This window comes from Prionailurus viverrinus, chromosome F2 (assembly GCF_022837055.1).
Source record: "Prionailurus viverrinus isolate Anna chromosome F2, UM_Priviv_1.0, whole genome shotgun sequence".
NCBI lineage: Eukaryota > Metazoa > Chordata > Mammalia > Carnivora > Felidae > Prionailurus > Prionailurus viverrinus.
The window spans coordinates 20,152,349-20,170,186 of NC_062578.1; the positions used below are offsets into that span (position 1 = coordinate 20,152,349).

Genomic DNA, 17,838 nt, shown 5'->3' on the forward strand with positions numbered 1-17,838 from the left:
ATGGTAAATGTAGCTGGTATTTGCTTATCTACTGTTGTTTTTTTTTTTAAATAAAGTACAATTCTTTATCTTCTTTTAGTTGGACCCCAGTATAGAAACATAGAAAAACAGAGATCCCATGTAGCATGACTGCTATTCATCCTTTTCAAGGGTTTAAATCCATCCCTTAAAAGTTCAATGTTGAAGGGGCAGCTGGTAGAGGGAGGTGCTGACAACCACACAGATTTCTAGGAACTACATTTTCCTACCTGCTGCAGTGGCTGCCTGGCCTCATATGAGCACCCTCTATTTAACCCCAGCATCCCTGTCACAGGAGCTGATTCTTGCAGGTCAAATCACCAAATCCAAGAGCCACCTGTTCCCAAGTTCATGTACTTAAGGGTCTTGAACCAGCAACAAAAATAGCAACATGTGATCTTGCTTCCGCATAGAGATAACTTAGTCATTTGGTATCACTCGAGTTTTGTTTTTAGATAGTGATGCAGGTGATATACGTAAGGAATACAGGTACGGAGGCAGTAAAGCATCTTGTATGTAGTCTGGGTGCTCCATTAGCCCTGCTGTGGAGGACAAGAATGAAAAGCAGCAGGGAATGAAAGCAGTAAATAATCCAAAGCTTCACTCCACACCAGGTACTTCTATTCGTTCCTGACCTTTCTAGAAGAACAGCCATTAGAAAATAAACTTGATCACTTCGGGCTTTTCCAAAGGCAGACAGCAAGAGAAAGAAGCACAACCCCAAAGTTAAAAGTTTGCATTACTTGGGGAAAGAGTGTGAAGTGTGAGTCTGACGATTAGCTCAAGGACTTCTCTATTTGATTCTCTTCCAAACTAAAACACATCACACTAAGGCTAACACACAAAAATATAAAATACACTGAAGCTTAATGCTGAAAATATACACATAATATATACAATGGCATTATAGATACAGTATATATATATATTTATATGTATAGTGAGGTATATATGATGAGATTCTATACATATATATATTTTGTGTCGTGTGTATGTATGTGTGTGTGTGTGTGTGTGTGTGTGTGTGTGTGTGTATAAAATCTCCTGGGAAATGTGAAAAAGTGTTTCCTTTTGATTGTTGAGTTCAAGTTTATCTGAGAGGACAGGAAAGTCTTACCTAGGTACAAGGATGCGTTTTCTTTCTTGACATTGTCATCCAAGTAGGTTGGTCCCAAGGTATAAATAGGTGTGGAACCCATTCCGATGAGAATCTGTGCGCAAATGAATAAAGCCACATAGACCCAGTGATTATTTCCTCCTGAGTCCTTCAGGCAGGCGGGAGGCTCCGAGGTGGCCGTGGAGTTGCCATTCTGACACAGGCCGTCGTTGGAGGCCGAGGCATTCAACTCTTGGATCTGGTAGGGAGGCGAGATGAAGTGAGGTAAAGCAAAGAGGGCAGCCCCGATGGCAATGAAAAGTCCACCGACGGCCAGCCACAGGGGCCTCCGACCCCGGCCGCCAAAGTAGCTGACGAACACCACCACCACCAGGCTCCCAATGTCAAAGCAGCTGACCAGTAGCCCCGACTCAGAACTCTTCAGACTGTAGCGCCTTTCGATGGTGGTGATGACACTGCTCAAGTAGCCGGAGACCATCAACGCCTGGATGAAGGTCAGGAAACACATGCAAACCAGGAAGCAACGGGAATCAGTGAGGACCACATAGAGGCACCTTCTCCCCTGGAGCGTGGCCAGCGTGGAGGACACCGACACGGCTTTGCTGACTTCCACCCTGTGGTTACATTCCATGAGCCCTGCCATCTCTGCCGAAGTGGACGGAGCAGAGGGACTGGGGGCCAACCCGCTTGGGCCCTGTTTCGACTCCTGACGGCCCAAAGAATCTGTACAGCCAAAAGCTGCCTTTGCGCCTGTACTCGCAGGACTGAGGTCTGGCCGGCAGGAGGCGCTGTTCAGGACGGGTAAACTCTTGGACCTAAAGGTCTCTGGTTCGCACTTCTCTTGGACAGCTCCTACTGTGGCTTGCGCTTCCAGCTGCTCTCCCGCCTGGGGCTGCTGCCCAGTGCCTTCGTCCATGGCTCTTAGAATTCAGATTCGATCGCTGGTCGCACTCAGGGACTCCGGCGCTTTTCATCCACCGGCACCAGGGGCCGAAGTCTGGCCCTCTCAGTCGTGCCTACCAGGGACCGGGGCCGGGGGTGCAGAGCCGCGCAGCAGGGCATCCTCACCAGCAGGGAGGCACCCAGGGCATCCTGACCGCAGATGCGGCCCCGAGGCTCCGCAGCCGCGTGCCCCGGGGGGCAGGGGTCCGCGCGGTCCTGCGTTGAGCCCTGCTGGGGGTCCACCTCGGGGCGGTAGCTCGCGGTAGGAGCCTTGCACGTCCCGGGCGCATCCCCTCCGCCGCCGCCGCTCGGCCCGCCGCCTGGAGCGAGTACGCCCCGTGCCCAGCGTGGGGGCGCTTAGCGCTGTTGCCCGCGCCGCATACCGCCCGGCTGGCTGGGCCGGAGGCGCCCTGTCCTCGCCGCCTCCGCTTGCGACACCCTCGGGCGCAAAGATGCCAACCTGCAAAGCAGAGAGAGGGCGGTCAGCGAAGGGCGGCTGCGGCTGGGGCTGGCGTCCCGCCGCCCCGGGGGCCAGCGCTGGGTGACGCGGACGGTCCCAAATGGGACCGAGGCACGAGCGGGGAGCGAAGCCCTGGAGGAGGAAGCGGCTGCAGGCTGCAGCCTCTAGTGCCCGAACAATAAGCAGCAGGCGGTCGGCAGAGACCCTCCCTCATTGTCTACCATGGACCTGCCCCCGCCCCGCCCCTTTTGCCTTAAACAGAGCATCTGCTTTTATATGTTAATAATTATCAACCTGGCAGCCGTGACTCAGAGGCAGTGTCTTTTATTCGGCTGAACTAATTGCAACCTTTTGGTACTCCTACTCCATTACTCAAAATAGAAAATGCCCAAAAGAACAAAGGAAAGTTTTTTTGGGGTGTGTGTGTGTGTGTGTGTTTCCTTACAAACAGTACATTCCCAGTACCGATTTTTTTTTAAAAAAAAAAGGGGGGGGGGGAAAGCTGCGTGTGTAGAAATGTGTGTACACACTTGTGCGCAGGCACGTGTGCGCGACTGGATGCGAATCCGTCTGCTCCATCAGGGACACGTATGCAAAGCCCAGAGCAGCCGCAAAAAGGTCAACGCTCTAGCCTCTTTACTCCCGACACTAAAAATAACCCCCCAGACCGAAAGAACTATTCAATTTCAAATACCAGGGGCATTTGAGGCTGCGGCCCACACTAAGTCCCAGCGCGCAGTGTCACGCGAAACCGAAAATCAGTTTGCTTTGCGGAGGGGTGGGGAAGCAACAGCCAAACAAAGAGATGCCGGCACGCTCGCTGTCACAGAGCTCGCTGGGAGCCCACCGAGCAGTCTTGGCGCCAGGAGGCCGCGGGAGAGGTACGCTGTTTACATCGAGCGCACCCTGCGCGCGTGGGCCCGGGGTGCGTGCGCGAGCGCGCGCGCACACACACACCACACACACAGACACGCAGAGAGACCCCTCACGCCCGCACACACACACACACACACACACACACACACACACGCGCGCGCGCGCGCGTGGATATCGGAGCCCCTCGCGCGCTCCCGCATCCGGCTTGAATTCAGCGAGAGCCGAAAACAGGTGTGTCCCCGGGGTAAGCCCCCGCCCCCCATCTCGGGGACTCCCACTTCAGTGCTCCCGCCCGGGGTGATGTGCACCAGGTGGGAGAGGAGAGCCGGACTTCGCCGCGTTGGGTTTCATTTCGGGTTTGTGTGATGCTGCTGAGGGAAGAAAGGAGGACGGGTAAGGGAGAAAGGCGGGGAGGCTGGGCGTCCAGGGGCGGCCGCTCCGGCGGCTCCCTCGGCTCCGCCGGGCCGGACGGGCTCCCAGATTCCCGGCCTGCCGGCCGCTCGCAGTCCGGGCTTCCCCGCCGCCTCCTCGCCCGGGCGCCGTCCCGGGGAACCCCACCGGCGGCCGCGCGCCGACCCGGGGAATCCCGGCAAACTCCCTCGGCGCTCGGCGGCGGCCGAGCCCCTGCCCGCGCGGGCACCCACCCCGCAGCGCCGGCGCGGAGGGACGCACGCTCCCCAGCCGGGAGCTCTCGGGGCCGGCGTGGAATCCCTGGGACACCCCTGCGCGTGCACACACACACACACACACACACGCACGCACGCACACACAGCCCGCGGGAGGACGGCTCGCCGCGCTGCCCGGGCGCACCAGCCGCCGCTACTCACTGGTGAGTGTCGGTCAGAATGTCTGGCTGAGAGCGGAGCGGCGGGAAGTGGGGGCTGTGGAGGCGCGGGAGTAGTGGGGAGACGCCTGGGGAGGCAGCTTCGGTCCAGCCGCGGAGAAATCAGTGAATGAGACTGTGAGTCGGGCTGAACTCTTACCCCCACCCCTCGCCTGTCACCCAAGCCTCCCTCTCCAGACACACGCGCACAGAGACGCGCCCGGAGCGGAGCAGCAGAGGGCGCAGGCGCGCGGGCGGCCGCCCAGCCCCGGCCCGGAGGCAGCGGGCCACCCGCCGCCCTTCACCCGCCCGGCCAGGACGGGAGGCGGAGGAGCGCTGAAGCCCTGAGGGGGCAGGTCTCCAAAAAAGTGAGCTGCTGAGCCAGGGAGCCCATTCTGAATAAAGAAATTATTTCTGTCCGTTTGCTCCGTGTCGTGGGCACCCACAATGTCTAGGGACCAGAGTAGGTTGTGGGGACCAACGATGAACAGGACAGGATCCCTGGACTGAGGAAACCTCTGTATTGTGGAAGAAATACACCCTAAGTAGCCTAAAACAACGAGGCGAGCTCCTTACAGGATGCCACCGAAGAACCTAATATCCATTCACTTAACTCCGCCATCATTTCCAGGCAGAAGGAAAGGCGTGTGCAACAGCATGGGGCATGGTGCTACAAGTTAATAGGTAGAGGAGTTGCAGGGAGATCGCAGGGATGGGGCCGAGGAAGGACCGCAAGGGTTGCAGCGTGGAGAAGGTCAGCAAGGGCTTCACGGCTTGTGAGCTGTCTGCCGTGAAGGGCCAGTGATGCTCTGAGTCGCTCACCAGAAAGGTGTTCTGGCAGTGGTGGGTGAATCGAGGCCACGTTGAGGGCACTGAGACAAGTTAGGAAGCAATCTCTAGACAAAATGGGATGAGGTGGTGACAAGGACATGGAGAGGAGGAACTGATTAACTATACAATGAGAAGGTGGAAGTGGCCATACCTGGAAGTCAATGTAATCTGGAAGATGAGAAAACGGTCCAATGTAAGATGTCTCTCAAGTTTCATACGGGACTGACTGGGTAGATGACATCCAACCCAAACACAGGAGGAGCTCTTGAGGGAAAGATGGTTCTCCTTTCAGACTCATTGATTTCGCCAGGCAGGTATACATGTCCCATAAGCCATTTTGATATATGATACACAGGGAGTTTGGACTGGAGACGTAAATTAACAGTCATCAGCCCAAAGGTGACAATCAGGTGAATAAGGAAGACCAGGCAGACTGCAGAGAGGAAGGCTAAGGACAGGGCCCTGTCTAAGACCACAGTCTAAGAGACGGAGAGGGAAAAAGCTGAGGAGGGAGATTAGAACCAATGGAGGTGGGTGAAGAATCAGAGAAGTCACAGAAGCCATAGCAGCAGAAAATTCTTAAGAAGGGAGTTATCAGATGCATGGAAACCTGAAGAGAAGTCAGAGAGGTTAACTGAGAAGAGTCCATTCACTGTAGCAAGCAGGAGGACACTCACTTCAAGCTGAGCTTCAAGAGAGGGAGATGGTGATCTAAAGAAGGAAGGGGATTGCCCTACCACTGCCACGACTATGCTCGCCATTCCTGCCATGCCAGAGCCACTTCATTGACCCTTGGCCATTTCCAATGAGAATACTGTCTCCACTTTATAGACCTGATGAGTAAGGTGCAGAGAGATTAAGTAACTCGGTGAGGGCGCACAGCTGGTCTGTGGAACCCGTGTGTTCCTAAAGCCCATCCTCTTAACCCTGACTGGAAGATCTCTCATAATTGTACAGCAGCTTGACTTTTCGGTGCACCTTGCATCTGTTAATTATCTTACTTTAGTCCAATAACTACCATTCACAGCCAATCCTTGGAGAACGAAATAGGCCAGCTGACACCAAAGAGCAGTTAGTGTGTGCTTGATGCCCATGATGAGGCAACACTGATCTTCTGGTAGCTTCCAGACTGACCAAACAAACGGGGCAAAGATACTCCTTTCCTCATCCCCTGCCACTATGCCCTCCTCCTGAGATCTCCATCAAGCCCACTGTTTCTTTTCCACAAACAAGCAGTATGACTCCAGCTCCACCCCGGCCCAAATTGTAGTCTCCTACTGCTGGTAATGTAGGCAAAAGCGTGCATCACTTCTTGCACCTAAATACTCCTCGGAGCTTAGTCTGGATCCAAACAGAATCGATCTGCCTCCTATTACATCCTTCTAAGCTCTTTGGCCCATTCCCTCATTTCAGCCCCAGCCCCAGACGTCAGTTTTTCTCCAGCAAATTCAATCTGTTGCATTAGGTGCCAACAGACGGCTTCCCTGCTGAAAGTCAAATAATCATGTCCCTGGAACATGCTGTGTTCATTCATGGTCCATTACTGTAGTTAAACTAGCAACAACTCTAAGAACCTATAGATTGTTTTTATTGCCCCTCATAGAAAGATCATGATTTACAGACAGAATCTAAAAAGGCCCAATTAGCTACCCATACCGGAAACAAGAAGAAAACATTTAGCAAGAGACACTTCTTTTGCTTTCTCTTCCATAGTTAAGTGTGACCTTGGAAAAGGCCAGGCGTGTCTCCATCAGCCCTAATTGTCAGATTCATAGAAAGAAATGGATTCACATCATGGGATTCTGCTACAGCCGTGGCTTATTTCACACAATATAAGTGAGTACAGCTGCCTAAACCAGAATATGTACCTTGTTAGGTATATTGGGATAAACTCTCTTCGAATTTCCAGGTTGCTAATGCTTCTTCTAAGTCATTAATCAGTGTAACTTACACATAAATTGCTCCTTGCCCAGCCTTCATATAATAAGAAGGTAGCCTTCAGAATCACCTACTGCATTCCATGGGCTTAAAATCTGGCTGCTCTGGAGAATGGAACAAGGAAAGTGAGAGGGAACTTGTTCTTCACTCTCTTCTCTCCTTCCTGAAAAAAGGCTCACTTCAGAAGTCTCCCAGACACGGGAAGAACTGGATTTTGGTGCAGAATATTTTCTGGGCTTAAAATATAATTCACAGTTGCTATAACTGAATTAGACACTGGTTGCTTCAGAGGGGACAAATTGTATGTTTAAGTTAACTTTTTTTTTCAATATTGAAACACAGCTTTATTCACAGACCCTAAAGAGGTATCGAGAGGATTAGCCTCTGTGACATATTTAAATTACATCTCTATTCTTAGTTCCAAAAAGGAATTTGTTTTGTTTTTATTTGTTTTTGTGAGAGAGAGGGGGAGAGAGAGAGAGAAAGCACAAGTAGGGGAGTAGCAGGGAGAGACAGGGAGACACAGAATCCAAAGCAGGCTCCAGGCTCTGAGCTGTCAGCACAGAGCAGGACAAGGGGCTCGAGCTCACTAACTGTGAGATCATGACCTGAGGCAAAGTCAGACGCTTAACCCCCTGAGCCACCCAGGTGCCCCCAAAAAGTAATTTATGATATAACTGATTTCCTCAAATTGTTTTTATTTTTTTTAACTTAGTTTTATTTTTATTGAGATATCCTTGACATGATGCTTTTTAGGTGTTTGATATATGTATCTATTGTGAACTAATTGCAACGATAAGTCTGGTTAATATCCATCACCACACATGGTCACAAATTTTTTTCTCGTGATGAGAACTTTTCAGATCTACTCCCTTAGCAACTTTCAAACATACAATACAGTGTTGTTAACTATAAGATTAAAAAGTAAACTCTTAACAGGAGTTGGCATTTACAGCCTCACTTAGAAGGAAATTTCAAGCTGGGTAAAACAAAAGAGAAACAGATTTGGCCCTGGGGTCCAGAGAATGCACCCAGTCACTCCAGCCCTGTGGTTTGCAAGTGCTGAAGGAGTATCTGACCAACTGCGTGAGCTTTAGCACTGCTAGTCCCATGGCCCAAGAGGCCACAGTCCCCTGAACACTTGGACACATGGTCACCCTCTAAAGGAGCCAAGCAATTTGGCTGCACCTCTGGGACACAGCGAGGACAAGGAGACAAGACTCTATCAGTCAGGACCTTCTAGAACCTGCCACCTCCCTTAATAAAAGTAAGCCAGATAATCTAAGGCTAGTAATGAGGAGAAAATTCCCTGTGAACAGGAGACATCTATCTCCAAAGATTCACATTCCCTTGAAAGATATACATATTTACCACCACTGGCTCCTGGGCCTGGAAAAGGAAGGAAGTAGGACAGGAAGGGGGAGGAAGGAGGTAAGTAGAGGTGATCTGCCATGGGCCCTAAGCATCTCTGCACATTCTTTGTGGGTAGGCCAAGAAGGCAAGGCCCAGGCCATTTCTCAGTGTGTGTCTGCAGCCAGCAACCTTGAGGGATGAGCTAACATCTTCCCCTGGACAAACCAGGCTTGCTTCTGCTTCGGTGCAGCCCCCAAGCTCAATGCTCCTGTCCTGTTAGGCAACCCACTGCAGGTACAGGACGCTGCATCACCTGGGGGGATTTAGTGGGCATGGGGAAGCGAACAAACATCATACAGACACTGCCTGCTTCTTTTGCCATCAGTAACAACGTCCTTTTTCTGATTCTGGAGTCTCTTCTCCCTAGCACCCATGAAACAGTAGCAGGCTCCCTTGTTAGCTTGGAAGCAGGGTTACATCCTCAACCCTACACAGTTCCCGACAGGCACCACCCAATTTTAACATTCTGACTCAGATATTAGCTTTCCTTATAATCTATAGTACAAGTTGGGTCAAGGCCTGAACTTTTAAAAAAGGAAAATAAATACAAAGCATAAAATGAAATGAAACTGTGTTAGATATGCTTGATTGACATTCAATGTGCAGCCCCTACATTTGTTTCTTCTTGAATGACAGAGTCTACAAAGCTTTAAAAAAAAAAAAAAACACATCCCCCAGACTCCCTTGCTGATCAGGTGGTTCTGGATGAGAACTGAAGCACTCCTGTGGGTTTGGGAAGGTGGGATGAGTCACAGGCCAGCTTTTTGGCTGTCTTATGCCAGCAAGCAGGTCAGGGAGACATGTTGTTTTTCTGCTTCAGTATCCATTTGTCCAAACTCCAGCTTCTGGGTGTTGAAAGGCAGTCGTAGCACTGGGTCTCCTGAAGCGAATACACCAGGGAAGGTCTTTGATTTCTAACCCCACTGCTTCCTCCCCCAGATTGTGGCAGATAAACCAGTTTCCCTAGCAGGAAAGATCTACAGTGTTCCAAGAGTCATTCCTGGTCATCCAATCTAGAGATCATTTGTCTGGCCCTTCCAGAGATTTTCTAAGCATGTATCTTTCTGTAGTGAGTCTCTTTCTGCCAAAAGCCCAGAGTGATTTCTCTGTCCTAAACTAAGCTAAGATTAATACAGCAGATAGGTGTTTTTTTTAAATTATGGCTCACTCATCCACAACTGGAGGCCCCTCTGCCTAGCTCTCAACTCGCCTTTCTAAAGCAGAAGTCTCTTTAGGACCTATGTTAGGGATGACCTTGAACAATCGGTAAACTTCTCAAGGTCTAGATCCAGAGAGCAATGCCAAGAGAAGGCTAGAATTCCTCTCTCCTTCCTTTCTCGTTTCCATTCCCTATCTGAGGACATTTTTTTTTTCCCTAAACGATTGGAAAGATCCATATTCCAGCGGTGACCTGAAGGAGGTGATCATATCCCAGAGCACAGAAGAATAATTAACACAAGATAATATAAAACAACACCCTCACTGCAATGACACACTGTTGAAGCTCCCCTTCAAAGCAGGTAGAATGGCAGCACGTTCTCTCAGTTCTTTACACTTATCTGAAAGACCTGCAGGGGCGCCTGGGTGGCTCAGTCGGTTGAGTGTCCAACTTTGGCTCAGGTCACGATCTCACGGTTCGTTGGTTCGTGACCCGTGTTGGGCTCTGTGCTGACAGCTCGAAGCCTGGAGCCTGCTTCGGATTCTGTGTCTCCCTCTCTCTCTCTCTGCCCCTCCCCCGCTCGTGCTCTGTCTCTCAAAAATAAATAAATGTTAAAAAAAAAATTTTATAAAAGACCTGGAGATCTGCTGTATGACATGGTATCTATAGTCAGCAATAATATATTGTACGCTTAAAATTTTGTTGAGGGTTGGTCTCATTGTAAGGTATTCTTACCAAGAAAATAAAGTTATAAAAAATAGTAAGTGAGGGGTGCCTGGGTGGCTCAAGTCAGATAAGTGGCCGACTCTTGGTTTCCACTCAAGTCAGGATCTCACTGTTCATGAGTTCGAGCCCCACGTCAGGCTGTATGCTGACAGCATGAGCCTGCTTGGGATTCCCTCTCTCCCCCTCTCTCTCTGCCACTCCCCTGCTCTTGCTCTCTCTGTCTCTCTCAAAACAAATAAATGAACTTTAAAATAATGATAATAAATGAAAGACCTGAAGCACTGACGGTTATAAACAATCTGTGGTGTATGTAAGGCCTGCTGTTAGCAAAAGGGAGGCTAGCTTCTGGACAGCGGCATCCTCCCCGGCTTCCCCACCCCCTTCCGAAGGTCTGTTGTCATCTGTGGCAAATTAACACTATTTCATCTTTGTGGTGAGCACATGGGTGTCACTTATACATATGTCATCACAACATGACGCCCAATTCTAGAAGGCACCATTGTTTTATGCACCACTCAGAAGGAAAAAATGCTTCCAATTAGACTATGACACATGCCTCAGTGATGAAAGAAAAAGAGGGCTCTGTTGCCAAACTGCCTCAGTTTCATTCTGGCTCTGCCCTTTATGCTGGTATGGCCTTGGATAATTTACTAAACCTCTCTGCCTCAGTTTTCAGGCTGGGGTTAATCACAGAATCTATCTCACGGGGTTGTTGTAAGCAGTAAATGACAGAACATCGGCAAAATGCTTCCTTCCAAGAAGTTCTTGGAACCTAACAAACGTCAGGCATTGTTACAGATCTGTATTGCTGTCTCCCGCATTCATCTTAACCGCCTTTTTTCCTCTCTGGTTGTCAGAGGGCAGGGAATCCGAATTTTTTCCTTCATGCAGGCCGCCCACTTCTCTAGGATTCGTTCCTATCTGGGAAATTATGATCAGACTGATACAACATCACATGCCCTTTAGGATCCGGTATTTGGTTGTTTACGTTTGTTTTGCTTCCTTTTTCATCTTTCAACTGTGGGTACCCTTTCCTCATCGGTACCACCACCCCTACTCACAAATTTAGGAAAAGCTCAACAATAATGATCCCTCTTATTTACCATATTAGGGCTGATTACCTATTTTATGTACATTCTTTCATCTTCACTCCTCAGTTTAGATTATCAATTCCATTTTAGAAGAGAGAGCTGAGGCTCAAAATGATCGTCAACTTACCCTAACTCTTTAGGCATAGAAAGTGTGGAGATCCAAAGCCAGATCAGCCACATTCCAAGGCCTATGCTTCTGGCTACCTAGCTGTGTTTGCTTGGAAATGTGCTTTACATACATTTTAGGAAGTCATCGTTGATTAAGATGAGGCATGTCTCAGGGCGACTGGGTGGCTCAGTCGATTAAGCGTTGGATTTTGGCTCAGGTCATGAACTCACGGTTGTGGAACTGAGCCCATTTTGGGCTCTGCACTGACAGAGCGGAGCCTGCTTGGGAGTCTCTCTCTCTCTCTCTCTCTCTCTCTCTCTCCCTCCCTCCCTCCCTCCCTCCCTCCCTCCCTCTCTCTCTCTCTGCCTCTCCCTCCCTCTCAAAATAAATAAGTAACATTTAAAAAGAGGGGGGGTGGTGCCTGGGTGGCTCAGTCAGTTAAGTGTCTGACTTCAGCTCAGGTCGTGATCTCACAGTTCGTGAGTTCAAACCCCACATTGGGCTCTGTACTGACAGTGTGGAGCCTGCTTGGGATTCTCTCTCTGCCTCTGCCACTGCCCCTCCCTCACTCATGCTCTCTCTCAAAATAAATAAAAATAAATTTAAATTAAAAAAAAAAAAAGGATGAAGCATGCTATTGCTTTTGAGTAAAACTACAAAACAAACCACCCATCAAGGCCTGATCTCTATAATGAGTAGGCCTCATGGTTTTACAGGGCTGCCCAACTGTCCAGTCACTAGCTGTGGTTTCATTCCCAACTCATGACTCCTCCCAACCTTCCCCACATTCCTTCTCTGGAAGGAGGGCGCATGAGCATCACGGACAAGATACCATAAAGCCCATCCCTCGGAAGACTGCTCCCCACCCCCACCTCCAGTGCATTCCATCATAAAGCTAAGAAATACCTGGCCAGCCGCTTGTGGTGAGTAAACCGGCCTCCTCTCACAGCCAGTCTTGCAAAAGAGAGGCGAAATCGAACCTAGCTTCCTGAGATCCTGAGTCACAAACGCCCATGGTACACTTCTTTAACTAAAAACACAGAAATGGAAGGGGCTGTGTGGGATGATCAGGAGCTCAGAGCTCAAACCTCCTTTCCTTACTGGAAAGACACTCTGAAAGAGCTTTCCAAGAGCTCACTCGAGTCCCCTTCTCTCTTCTCTGCCTTTTTTTGTTGTTGTCAATGATATTTTTGATAATTATCTGATTGCGAATAAACTCCAAAAGTCCAGGTTGAAGTGCTATATTATTTTTTTATTGGCTTTGGCATGTGTGCACAGGGGCTTGTTTTTGGCCGACTTCTAGGCTCCATTCCCTTTGGCTGTGATACTCTGACAACTGCTCCGTTTGTCTTATTGTAACTAATGAAGACAAAATGACCCAATATGAGTATAACGTACCACTCAGGCCATCAGGGAAGTGATTTTAAAGGCTTTAGTAATCCATTTGGGGGATCACAAAACCTGCCATCAAGGAATGGGATTTAAATGACAAATTGTCTATCTTTCCCTTTGAGGAAATTAGAGCTATTAGAGGCTAAGTTTAGTTTGCCTAAACTGAGAAATGACCTGACAAATGCCCATGTATATGATAAGGGAGCATGGGGTAAGCTGAGGGCAAAATGCAGGCTAACAGCAACCCCCCCCCCCCAGTGGGACATGTATGATATTCCTTGGACACTCCAGGCTGTCCCAAAACAGGAAAGGACAAAAAAAAAAAAAAAAAAAAAAAAAAAAAGGTTAAACTGATAAGAGTCTCCACCAGTTTACCAGAAAAAGGCAATCCCGTCATAGCCTAAAGTCCAGGAACTTCCTACTGTCTTAATGGTAATGCCCTGCTGGGGAAGGGGTGGGGGGGCGAGTAACAACCTTAGCTTGACAATGGCTAGGCCTCCAGTAAGTGTTTAGCATGTGAAAGTCTCTTTGGAAACTCCCTCTAGACTTTATCTCCCACCCCCCAACAATAGCAGTGTGGCCCTTCCGGCCCTGGTCCCCATGCTTTAATAAAATCACCTTTTTGCACCAAAGACATTTTCAAGAATTCTTTCTCGGTCACCGGCTCTGGATCCCATGAACCGTCCATCGCCCTAAAACTTCATCATATACAGTGGAAATATAACATCTAAACGTGGCAATCTTTTCCCCTTCTTTCAGTTGGCTTTCTTTGTGAAATTTCACACCAGAGGAAAAATGTGATTTTTCAAGCAGAAAAGAACTATTGTGAGAGTTAGCTCATTTTGGAACCAGGACGAATTTTAAGCCCCAGAGAAGAAACTGAAATATGCTTTAAGGAGAAATAATACAGGTAAGCGAAAATATTCATTTTCTCTCCATATTATGTTCATCCTTCTTCAGTCTTCCCTAAAGAAAAATATCTTTGGGAAGAAAAGTCTGAAACCCTGAAGACAATTTTTACTAGTCTTAGAAAATGTCTTTTCATTAATATATTTTACACACATAACAAGAAAGCAAAACTGAGAATAAGCAAAGTAATCCAAACTATCAAAAACCTAACAAAATTAGCTCCCTTATATGCCACCAAGACGGGAGCTTATCTGTCTCCTGCAATTTGAAGACAAAGATCTGATTTCCTCTAAGTGCAAGGCCCAGGAGGGAAACACTGCATGCATGATGAAGAGTCTGCGTTGAACCCTGAAGAATAAGCAGAATTTGCACACGTGTGCGTGCACTGGCCTCTGAGACAGAGCAGCCCTTAAAGAGGGAGATTAAAAAAGGAACACTTTTGGGGCGCCTGGGTGGCACAGTCGGTTGGGCGTCCGACTTCAGCCAGGTCACGATCTTGCGGTCCATGAGTTCGAGCCCCGCATCAGGCTCTGGGCTGATGGCTCAGAGCCTGGAGCCTGTTTCCGATTCTGTGTCTCCCTCTCTCTCTGCCCCTCCCCCGTTCATGCTCTGTCTCTCTCTGTCCCAAAAATAAATAAACGTTGAAAAAAAAATTTTTTTAATAAAAAAGGAACACTTTTGGAGCGCCTGGGTGGCTCAGTTGGTTAAGTGCTGGATTTTACCTCAGGTCATGATCTCACAGTTCATGGGTTCGAGCCCTGTGTCAGGCTCTGTGCCAACAGCTCTGAGCCTGGAGCACACTTCAGATTCTGTGTCTCCCTCTCTCTCTGCTCCTCCCCCACTCGCACTCACTCACGCTCTCTCTCTCTCAAAAAAAATAAATATTAAAAAAGAAAGAAAGAACACTTTTGGGCACTGGTGGTATTGTTGTGGAATCCAGAACACATGAGGGGGATAAACAGGAAGTAAGAAAGGAAAGCTGGTCACCGCCAACTAAGAAGGATAGCCTCTATTCCATAGACCACAGAAAGTCATTGAAGGTTTCTAAGCAAAGCAGTGACAGGATTAAGCAGAACTTTATGAAGATGAATTTCTCAGGAAGTGGTGGGTGGGACTGGAGTGGGAAAGAGACTGTAGGTAGAAAGACCACTCCCAAAGCAACTAGGATAGTACGGGCAAAACCATGACCTTGGGTTCCAATAAGTAAGGACCAGGAATTAGACCGCTGTTGTTTTATGACATGGGATCCGTGACACCAGATTGGAGGGATCTTGGGAATTGTGTAGCCAAAAATTTACAAACCTATGGTCAAACCAGGCTGATGATAAAGCCTACATATATATGTGTGTGTATGTGGGCTTTACACACACATATATATTACACACACACACACACACACACACACACACATATTTCAGTTTTCAGAGTTCGATCCCAAAACTATTCTAAACTTGACATGTTTCAGATGAAAGATCCAGATTTCTGCATTCTAGATATTTGCCATTTGCCATACTGGGTTCCAGGCCCTCAGTTACTGCCTGGCCTGTATGAGCCTCTTAGTTTGAGATCTCTTGATTTAGGCCAATTCCTGTCCTGCCACCCCTACCCCCAATCTCGAAGATGAAGGAACTTCTTTCAAGGTAAGTTTCAAGGAACTTTCCAAGGAAAGTGATTTTCCTAAAGCTTCACCTGCAGAGGGTGGCAAAGTCAATGAGGAATGACATGGGACAGTGACGGTTTTACTTTGTACAGCAGCTTGAAACATATGGTCTTGTTCCTCACAGCTCTAAAAGGTAGACATCATTACACCCAAAACTAATGCAACATTATGTGTCAACTATACTTCAATTTAAAAAAAACAAAAACAAAAACAAAAATAGAAGCAGGCGGACATCACTATCCCCATTTCATAGAGGAAGCAAAGGGTTGAGAGAGAGACTAGTTAATTTGGCCAGAGCCACATGGCTGATCAGCAGTGGAGACAATGTAAACCTAGATCTATCCTAGACCTTTTGTTACACAATTAGTGTGAGATCCTGGAGGCAGACAAACCTACTTAAAATTTGGCCAGGCCATTGACTGGCTGTGAGATAGCGGGGATGTTACTCAACCTGAGTTCAGCTCTTTGGTCTCTAAACTGACATGAACATGTATCCAACAGCAGCTAACACACAGTAGGAATTACAGTTCCTATATATTGATCCTATATGTATATTACAGTTCGTATACATTGCTTACTTGGGCGGGATATTGTGCTATGTTCCATACTCCATGATAAAATGAATGCTGTTATCCACGTTTCGATGGGAAAAAAACTGAGTTTTGGCGCAGGTCATGATTTCATGATTTTTTTTTAATTTTTTTTAACGTTTTTTTATTTATTTTTGAGACAGAGAGAGACAGAGCATGAACAGGGGAGGGTCAGAGAGAGGGAGACACAGAATCTGAAACAGGCTCCAGGCTCTGAGCTGTCAGCACAGAGCCTGACACGGGGCTCGAACTCACAGACCGCGAGATCGTGACCTGAGCCGAAGTCAGCCGCTTAACCGACTGAGCCACCCAGGCGCCCCATGATTTCTTGATTTTGTGGGTCCAATCCCCGCCATTGGGCTCTGTGCTTAGAGCACAAAGCCTGCTTGGGATTCTCTGTCTTCCTCTCTCTCCACCCCTCCCTTGCTCATGCTCTCTCTCTCAAAATAAATAAATAAACATAAAAAAAAGAAGAGGAGGAGGAGGAAGTTTGGACACAGACAAGCACAAAGGGAAGACCAAGTGAGGACACAGGGAACGGGAACACATGGATGGCCACCTATAAACCAAGGAGAGAGGCCTCAGAAGAAAATAATCCTACTGACAACCTTGATCTCCAATTTCTAGCCTCAGAACTATGAGAAAATAAATCCCTCTTGTTTAAGCCACATAGTCTGTGCCACTTTGTTATGGCAGCCCTAGAAAATTAATACAAAAATTGTTTTTGTAAGATAAATATTTTAAAATTATAATAGCTAGTAACTTATTTTAAAATTCATTATTTTTTAAAGTTTATTTATTTATTTTTGAGAGAGAGCAAGTGCAGGGGGTGGGGGGAGCGCATGCATTAGTGCACATGAGCAGGGAAGGGGCAGAGAAAGAAGGAGAGAGAGAATCCTAAGCAGGCTCCACACTATTAGCACAGAGCCCAACCCAGGGCTCAAACTCATGAATTGTGAGATCATGACCTGAGCCAAAATCAAGACTCAGATACTTAACCAACTGAGCCCCCAAGGCATCCCTAAAGTTCAATCTTAAATAAGTTTCAGGATTAAAAAAAAAAGTTTCAGGATTTTAACTATTTCTGACAATAAGGAAAAGTAGTTAAAAACTTTCATGATTCACTTCTCAGAATAAATTAAAAGGAAATTACTTGTGGGGCACCTGGGTGGCTCAGTTGGTTGAGCGTCTGACTTTGGCTCAGGTCATAATCTCACAATTTGTGAGTTCAAGCCCTATCTCGACTTACTACTGTCAGCACAGAGCCTACTTCGGATCTTCTGTCCCCGTCTCTCCCTGCCCCTCCCCCGTTCTCTCTCTCTCTCTCTCTCTCTCTCAAAAATAAAAATTAAAAAAATTTAAAAAAAAGGAAATTACTTGAGGAAAAACCCATGGTGCCTGTCAATCAGAGGATGTAGTCTCATAAAGCGTGTTTTAATGCATCAGAAATGTTACAATGATTGACCGGAAAAAAATACTGTGATTTAGGACATATTAAAAAATAAAAGCAATTTACATCAAAGTAATGTAATCCATAAGTAAACAATTTAAAAGAAGAAGGAAAGCCAAATAGATGTGCCAAATTGGAAAAGAAATGAAATATAGTATACCTGTGTCTAAAATAGAGATGCTAAAAAAAAAAGAAAGAAAAGAAAAGAAAAGAAAAGAAAAGAAAAGAAAAGAAAAGAAAAAAAGAAAGAAATGCTTATCACAAATCTTAGAACCTCCCTAGGATCCAAAAGTATATAAGCATCTGGAATGATCTGGAAAAAATCTGGAAAAAA

At 47.5% G+C, this 17,838-nt stretch overlaps 1 protein-coding gene across 4 annotated transcripts in view; it reads right to left on the minus strand.

Annotated features, from left to right (window-relative positions):
- SLCO5A1 (solute carrier organic anion transporter family member 5A1) overlaps window positions 1-17,838 on the minus strand; it is a 310,848-nt gene that overhangs the window by 145,955 nt on the left and 147,055 nt on the right. For all 4 annotated transcript variants that reach the window (XR_007148759.1, XM_047842985.1, XM_047842982.1 and 1 more), the window contains exon 4: window positions 1,136-2,537. Coding sequence is in view for 3 of the 4 variants with exons in the window: in XM_047842985.1 (XP_047698941.1) it covers window positions 1,136-2,051 (916 nt within the window). In the remaining variant the exon portion in view is untranslated. The remainder of the gene's footprint in view (window positions 1-1,135; window positions 2,538-17,838) is intronic.